General features: G+C 65.2%; 1 protein-coding gene across 1 annotated transcript; it reads left to right on the forward strand.

Moving 5' to 3' along the window:
* Positions 1-2,698: 2,698 nt before the first annotated feature.
* DES (desmin) lies at positions 2,699-7,414 on the forward strand. The gene is made up of 7 exons (XM_086466063.1): positions 2,699-3,252; positions 5,017-5,077; positions 5,251-5,346; positions 6,651-6,727; positions 6,862-6,911; positions 7,172-7,254; positions 7,373-7,414. The coding sequence occupies exons 1-7, from the start codon at positions 2,699-2,701 to the stop codon at positions 7,412-7,414; spliced, it is 963 nt and encodes a 320-aa protein (XP_086322189.1).
* Positions 7,415-8,285: the final 871 nt, after the last annotated feature.

Below are 8,285 nucleotides of genomic sequence, written 5' to 3' on the forward strand. Positions count from 1 at the left end.
GGGCCAGGCCAGCGCCGGGGCTCGGGGGCCACTTCCCAGGCTCCGCCAGTCTGGGTCAGCCCGGCCTGGGATGGACCTGTGGCAGCATAGGGCTGGACAGGACAGAAGACACCCCTGCACCACTACTCTCTGCAGCCTCTTCGCTTTTCACAGCCCCTGGGGCTTTAGCTGGCATGGAGGGCTTGGGGCATGTCCCTGGGATGGGACTCTGGCTAGGTCCCCTGGTCCTGCTCCTCGCTCCCTGCTTCCCATGCAGACGGGGCTTTCCTAAGAGGCTGTGGAAAGTGCAAGGCGTCCATCGGCCCTCTGCCAGCCGTGGGGCCCCTGTCTGCACCGAGCCATCCCGGAAGGCTGTCACAGCAGCCGAGGAAACAGTTCAAACAAACAATTTGTCCTAGAGTGGGGTCAGGAGGATGCTCCTGGTTAACCCCTCTGAGCTGCTTCCCCTCCTAGCAGCAGTGCCCAAGAGCATGTTTCCTTTCCCTGTGGCATCCCAACCCTGCACCCCCCTGTTCTGTGGGAATGGGGACAAGGACTCTCCAGGCCTGGGATGGGGTTTGCATCGCCCTACCTGAAGCACCAGGGCAGGGTACAGAGCACTGCTGGACACACTAGCCTTGGTTGTCCCATGCTCCCCACACTCCCACCCGGTGAGGCAGCAGGATGGGGATGCAGGAAAGGACGACTGAACAGTATGGCTGGCACTGTGCGGGGCACCTGGGGTTCCCCGCGCTGGTGTGGGCACCAACCTGCCCCTCTGCACCCCAACCAAGGGCTGGCATGTCACGCTGCCAGCACTCATGGGGCAGGGAGGGTGCACGTGCGGGGCTCAGAGATGTGCAGGGCACACTCGGAGCAGGGCCAGGAGGAGGAAGGATGCTGTCTGTTTTTCCATCTTCTCCCACCCCACACCCCACAAGCCCCCCTTCCTTCCACCCTCCCCCCTGTGCTGGGATGAAACAACCCCATCTGGAAATACCTTCCCTTTTAAAGGCAGGCTCCACCAGGCAGCGTGCACCCTCTGAGAAGCTGTTGCATTACGCTGCAACTAGGCGGTCAGGAGGGACTGCAGGGGGCTTGCGGGGGCAGAAGGGATGCGGGGCATCGAGCTTCTGCCCACCTGCATGGCTGTGGGGCCCAGGCCTTTGCTGCCCCCCGAGGTAGCATGGGGCCAACAGGGAGCAGGCAGAAGTGCCTTCTGGAGCTGGGGCAGTTGAGGATGCTCGTGACCAAGCCTAAGCCTTTGCCATGCTGATGCTGCCACAGGCGAGCCCCGGTACCGCTGCTCCTGCTGCTGAGTCACCCGGTGCCCGGTGGCACAGCTGTCCCCTCTGCGAGGGCCTCCAGGGACAGAAGCGCTGGGGCTGTGCCAGCTGATGTCAGCCAAAACAGCCCGGCTTTGGCAGGGCTGGGGGTCATCAGGTGTGCTGGGGGGCCTGGGGAGGAGGAGGTGTTGTCTGGGCAAGGGTTCCCCCAGAGCAGCTGCCTCCCTCAAGGCTGGCATTGGGAACTGGGGTATTCCCCCATCCTGGGAAGATTTGGGGAGCTGGGCTGAGCTTTCTGCTTCTCAGAATACTGCCAGGCCAAGGGGGAGGCTGAGGAGACAAGGCAGAGCCTGCAGTGCCTCAGGATGTCCCAGGGACCTTGTCCTCCTCTTGGGGTGACAGGGACCAGAGAGGGGCCGGGGCTGCTCTGGGCAGGGTGACCATCCAGCCGTGCTCTCCACATGCCTGGCATGAGAAGGGTTAACAGGGTGCCTCCCCCGGCTATAAATACCACTATGTTCCACATGTGAGCTCAGGAGGCTATTTTGGTTGGGTGCCTGCTGCTTCGGGAATGTGCTGGAGCAAGGACCTGGGCCACTGGGACCCAGCCCCTGCTTCGGGGTCACTCAGCGGCACCCTGAAAGCTCCCAGCCCTGGGCTGCCACTCAGCCGCCTGTATCAGAAAGGGGGTTCTGGGTGGTGGGTCAGCACAAGCACATTCAGGGTCCCCCCAATATTACTCCCTCCTCAGGGCCCTCCCTTGCCGCCTCTCTGGACGGGGAGGCTGGAGTCTGGCCCCATATGGGGAGCAGAGCCCGGTGCTCTCACCATGGCGCAGGTCAGGGCATCGTCAGTGGCGTTTTGGGGTGCTCAGGGCCAATTTGGAGACTGTGGCTACCACACATGGGGTCTGGCTCAAGGGGCTCAAGTGATGGTGTGAAGGGCTAGGTCCCCTTCTCTCCCCCACCTTCCAGTGTCAGCCCATGCTGTCTGTCTGTCTGGACCCCCAGCGGGTGGCACTGGGTCCCAATGGGGGTATGGGCAGTGCTGGGGGGCTCATCACCAGCCTGCCCCACTTCCTTCCCTCGCACCCCCCAGGGATGGGGCAGGGCGCCGGCGGCTGGGGGGGGAAGGCTCATACACTGGCAGGGTCTGGGGGTGCCCAGAGGCCCACGGGCATCGTCGTTGTCCACCCGGGGTGTCCGTGGCCCAGCGGTGTGGGCAGGTGAGGGGCAGTGGGCGGGGGCCGTCGGCCATCCCCCCCCCCCCGCAGCAGCATCCCCCAGCTGCCCGGCAGCAGGAGGGGCGAGTGATGTCAGCAGGATACAAATAGCGGCAGCGCTGGTCCCCTCCCGACGCCTCGCCGAGCTGCCGGCCGCCTGACAGCCCCACCGCCTGCTCCCTGCTCCGGCCTCACCGCCCCAGCCGCCACCATGAGCCAGTCCTACTCCTCCAGCCAGCGGGTCTCTTCCTACCGCCGTGCCTTCGGCGGCGGCTCCCCGGTCTTCTCCCGTGCCTCCTTCGGGGGCAAGGGCAGCAGCGGCAGCTCTGTCACCTCCCGTGTCTACCAGGTGTCCCGCACCTCAGCCGTCCCCAGCCTGTCCAGCATCCGCACCACCCGTGTGACACCCCTGCGCTCCTACCAAAGTGCCTACCAAGGTGCCGGCGAGCTGCTGGACTTCAGCCTGGCTGATGCCATGAACCAGGAGTTCCTCCAGACCCGCACCAACGAGAAGGTAGAGCTGCAGGAGCTCAATGACCGCTTTGCCAACTACATCGAGAAGGTGCGCTTCTTGGAGCAGCAGAATGCCCTCATGGTGGCCGAGGTGAACCGCCTGCGGGGCAAGGAGCCCACCCGCGTGGCTGAGATGTACGAGGAGGAGCTGCGGGAGCTCCGGCGCCAGGTGGACCTGCTCACCAGCCAGCGAGCTCGTGTCGAGGTCGAGCGTGACAACCTGCTGGACGACCTGCAGAAGCTGAAGCAGAGGTGAGGATGGGCCCCGGTGTGTCTCTGTGGGCATCCACCCACGCATCTTCATCCCTAGGGCTGGGCGGTGGTAGAGCTTGCCCTGGCAGCCCTTCGGGTGCTCACTGCCATGCTTGTGCCCCGTGCTCGGAGCCCATTATGGCCCCACTCCTCTGTCCCCCTCACCCTATCCCCCAGGGTGGGAGAGAACCCCGGCTGTGCCTCTCACTGACTGCACCCACCTGCAGCGCACTTTGCGAGGTGCCAGGTCCTGGCAGGGTGGCTGCAAGTTTTGGGAGGGAGAGGGGCACTCATGACCCACCACACCAGTGCTGGGTGCTCCCTGGCCCATGGTGTGGGGCAGGCAGAGGGGAGCCAGCCCAGTGGCATGGGGCAGGGCTAGGGAGGTGCCCACAGCCTGGGCATCTCAGCAGGGCACTCCAGACAGCTGCTGCCAGCTCTTGCCAGGTGCACAGGAAGCACCCAGCGGGCAGGATGGCTCCGGCAGCAAGGGTGTCCCCCATGCCCTCTCTTGCAGTGGGGTCGAGGCTGAGCTGTGATGCTATGGGACCCCCAGAGCTGGGGGATCAGAGTACCCCCACCCAGGGTTCCCATCCCAGCTTATGTCAGGGAGGGCTGGTGAGCCCATGGGTGAGCTGAGCCCTGCGGGACAGACAGATGAAGAGCCAGCCAGGTAGGTGGAAGTGAGGGGGAAGATGTCCCCGGCGGGGGGATGCTCCACCAGTTCCGGACACAAAGCAGGGAGGGGAGGAAGCAGCTGCACTTCCACAGACCAGGGATGCTCCAGGCCTGCTGTGGGTGTTCATGGTGCCCTGGGAGCAGCAGAGACCCCCAAGGATGCTGTGGGCCTGGCTGGTGCCAGAGAGCGGGCTGGGGTCAGGGGGGAATAGCCACAAGGGTGACCAAGCCGAGTGATCTTCCAGGGACTGACCAGCGTGAGGGCACCTGGCAGCAGGGGTGGATGCTCAGGGGGAGTTTCTTCTTCTGATGCTCGTCTGCACCTTCCCTCCTGGCCTCTGTGACCCAGGGATGCAGAGTTCCCATCTCCTGGGCGTGACACAGCCTGCTGCCTCCCCCCACAACCCCAGCCTCTGTGCCAGACGGCCAGCACTGGGGTCCTGGTGGGGCAGAGCCCCTGTTGCTGGGAGGCTGGGGGTAGCAGCGTGGAGGATCCTTAATGTCAGGGGCGGAGCGGGGCCCAGAACAAACAGGCATCAGGTTCTTGTCACCTCGTGTGCCAGCACCACCCAGGCACCTCCTTCTCCTCCCCGCCACCTTCCTCCCGACCGGCTGCCTGTGGCACTGCCCCCTCCCCTGGCACAGCCTGGTTCCCCAGCCCTGACCTTGAGCTCACACCCTAGTGGTCCCCCCTTCATAACCCCATCCCACAGCATCGCTGAGACCTGCTGGTCCTGCTGCTGTTCCTAGGATGGCTCAGCTGGTGGCCATCCCTTGGGCTGCCTGTGCCGGGCCCTGCATGCCATCCCCGCGGCTGCCGGCCACTCTCCCCTATAAGGGCCGGGGCAGTGTGTGTGGCACCGAGCTGACCTCATGCCTTTGTGCTCTCTCCGGCATTGACTATAATAGGGAATGGGAGGAAGAGCCCCTGGCCCCCCGCCAGCCCTCCTGCCGCCTGCTGGGAGCGCAGGACAACCCGTTGTCTTCCCACCGGCCACGCTGAGCTCAGGGACAGCTCGGGGGGACAGTGTTGCTGGGGGATGGAGCTTCCTCTGGACCCCGATAACCTCCCCTCTCTGCCTGCAGGCTGCAAGAGGAGATCCAGCTGAAGGAGGAGGCTGAGAACAACCTGGCTGCTTTCAGAGCTGTGAGTACCCATCCCATGCTGTGTGGTGTGGGACCCCCGCCTCCCACCCCCATTTTCCCGCAGCAGCCCAGCCCCAGCACCAGAGCATGACCCTGGGCACAGCTTTGTACCTTCTAGCCCTGGTGCTGTCCCTGCACCCCCCTTGTTACCCCTCACTCCGTGTCTCCCCTCAGGACGTGGACGCAGCCACGCTGGCACGCATCGACCTGGAAAGACGCATCGAGTCCCTGCAGGAGGAGATTGCCTTCCTCAAGAAGGTGCACGAAGAGGTAGGTCGGGGTTGCTCCCCTTTCCCACGGGCACCCATGGGATGGAGCAGGTGCCCTGAGGTGTCACCTTGTCCCCCCAGGAAATCCGGGAGCTGCAGGCTCAGTTGCAGGAGCAGCACATCCAAGTGGAGATGGACATCTCCAAGCCCGACCTGACAGCTGCGCTGCGGGATATCCGCGCTCAGTACGAGAACATTGCTGCAAAGAACATCGCCGAGGCTGAGGAGTGGTACAAGTCCAAGGTGCAGGAGGTGGCGGGGTCCGGGCTGGCCCCAGTGTGGCAGGTCCTGCTTGTTCTGATGGCCATGCCCACTGACCCTGGTCTCTCCCTAGGTGTCTGACCTGACACAGGCGGCCAACAAGAACAACGACGCTCTGCGGCAGGCAAAACAGGAGATGCTGGAGTACCGGCACCAAATCCAGTCCTACACCTGCGAGATCGATGCCCTCAAGGGCACGGTGAGCTGTGGGCAGCATTGGGGAAACCCCCAGCTTCCCTGCAGGGTCCTGCTGCTCCAGGGCTGCTTGGGGACCTCTGGGACATCTCCGGGGGTGGGGGGCTCTTCCCAGCTTTCTGAGTGGCTGCCATGGGGGAAATTGTCCTCCAAATTTGGGCTGCGTCTTCCTCAGTGGCCATCTTGGCCTCTGCGAGGCGTTTTGGCAGAGCCCCGGGGTCAAGGCACAGATTGCAAGAGGTGCCCCAGACTGGGAGGCTCCAGGCAGGCGGGCGCAGGGCCCGGGGTGTCTGGTTGCAGACTGGAAAGGTGGTTGCACCGTCATGGTCACAGGAGCCAGCCAGCAGCCACCAGTGTGGCAGTGCCACCCCCAGGCAGCCATCCAGTGCTCCTGCACCACCCCATACCCTCTCGCTGGGGTAGGATGCCTTTGCCGGGGGGCCTGGACACCTGGGCAGAGGGTGCTGGGGTTGCCCAGCACCTGCCCAGCTTGCCCCCACCAGACCCTGTGCTGGGCAAACAGAGGGTGGCAGCCACTCGTCACGGCTCCCCATCAGCTGGATCCAGCCCAGGGCTGACCACAACTCTCCCCTGGTCCCTGGCTCTCCCCTAGGACCCCCTCAGCATGCCCAGCTCGCACCCCAGATGACCACTGACCCCTCCGGGTCCCCCCCACCCCGTCACTGAATCCCCCTGTCCCCCCAGAACGACTCGCTGATGCGCCAGATGCGGGAGATGGAGGAGCGCTTCGCAGGGGAGGCCAGTGGGTACCAGGACAACATTGCCCGGCTGGAGGAGGAGATCCGGCACCTGAAAGATGAGATGGCCCGGCACTTGCGGGAGTACCAGGACCTGCTCAACGTCAAGATGGCCCTGGATGTGGAAATCGCCACCTACCGCAAGCTGTTGGAGGGCGAGGAGAACCGGTGAGCGGCAGGGGGGGCAGGACAAGCTGGGGGGAACAGCAGGATCTACTCTTTTTTGGGGGTCCCACCCTGTGAGCAGCCACCTGAGGGCTGGGGCTGGCTGGCACTGAGGTCTCTCCTCTGTGTCCCCGCAGGATCAGCATCCCCATGCACCAGACCTTCGCCTCCGCACTCAATTTCCGAGGTGAGCATTGCCCCATGAGGAGGGGGACCTGGGATGAGTGCCTGGGGGTCCCCAGTGTGGGGGAAAATCTCACTCCTGGGGGGCTGCAGCCAGGCTGACAGGTTGGGAACCCATGGGTGCCACACTGAGCCCATGGTGTGGGGGCACTCGGTTGGGTGCTGCCATGAGCTGAGGGGGGATTAAGCCAGGGCTCCTGAAGCCCTGTGTCCCCCACGCCACATGTCCCCCCGGTCCCAACCCCTGTGTCCTCTTGCCTGCAGAGACCAGCCCAGAGCAGCGCGGCTCCGAGGTGCACACCAAAAAGACCGTGATGATCAAAACCATCGAAACTCGTGATGGGGAGGTGAGCGCAGGCTGGCCCTGGGGGGTGGTGGGGAGGCGGCAGAGGCTGAGCACGGCGTCTGTGCTTGCGTGGCGGTGGTGGCACGGCATGGTGTCTCACGGTGACTCTCTCCTGGCAGGTGGTGAGCGAGGCGACCCAGCAGCAGCATGAAGTGCTGTAGAGGAGGCTGCTCCAGCAGCCCACTGTCACCTTCCGTCCCTGCCTCCGTCCCGCCGCCAAATCACCCTCTTGCCCCCACCCCGGCGCTCCTCCGGCACTGCCCGAGGGGTCCCCCCTGTGCAGCTGCCTCCAGGCCCCCTGCACCCCCCGGGCTCTCTCCTTCGGCTTCGAAAGTCTCGCTCTGCTTTTGCAGCTTCGCAGCGGCAATGCTAGCGTCAGGATCAGGCCCGGGCCAGGGGGGCAGCAGGAGCGAGGGAGGGGACAGGCAAGAGGGGCTGAGGGGAGCAGGTGGTGGCCTGGGCCATCTCCCCAGGGAGCTGGATGGTCCCAGCAGTGGGTTCTGGATCCCCCAGCAGGCCCCTCCCCGCGCCGGGCACGGGCTTGGGTCTCTTCCTGCAGGAGCGGGCACCCGTCCCCCGCACGCTGGCACCACCGGCCTCCCCAGAGCTGGTACTTCTCCGGGTGCATAGCGGCGATGCCAGGGGTGGGGAGAAGTGGGGTCCAGGACAAGCCCCCCGTTCTATGTCCGGCTTGGAGCCAGTGTGCTCCCAACCTGCATCCCCCCCTGGCCCAGGGGGGCTAGGGCCCTGCGCTCCCCCTGGCCTGAGAGGCAGCCCCATGGGGCAGAGGAGGGCAGTGCCCACCCCCACCAGTGCGGGGACCCCCAGCAGCAGGAGGCTGCGCGGGGCCAGGCTTGTGAGCCGAGAGGGTACCCGTAGGTGGACACAGGAGAGAGGAGGAGTGAGTGAGTGGGAGAGAGGGGGGAGAGAAGGAGAGGAGCCGGAGAGAGGCCCGGGGGCCAGGGCAGGTGCCCCCACCCCTCGCCCCACTGCACCCCCACCCCACTGCGTCTACATGACTCTTCAGGCGGC

This window comes from Leptosomus discolor, chromosome 5, assembly GCF_034619465.1.
Source record: "Leptosomus discolor isolate bLepDis1 chromosome 5, bLepDis1.hap2, whole genome shotgun sequence".
In the NCBI taxonomy this organism is placed as follows: Eukaryota; Metazoa; Chordata; class Aves; order Leptosomiformes; family Leptosomidae; genus Leptosomus; species Leptosomus discolor.

Bases quoted from the DNA above. Each gene is read 5' to 3' on its own strand.
- DES (XM_086466063.1), top strand. From the start codon at position 2,699: ATGAGCCAGTCCTACTCCTCCAGCCAGCGGGTCTCTTCCTACCGCCGT. The intron at 5,078-5,250 runs GTGAGTACCCAT...GTCTCCCCTCAG, and splicing joins ACCTGGCTGCTTTCAGAGCT to GACGTGGACGCAGCCACGCT. The intron at 7,255-7,372 runs GTGAGCGCAGGC...CTCTCCTGGCAG, and splicing joins TCGAAACTCGTGATGGGGAG to GTGGTGAGCGAGGCGACCCA.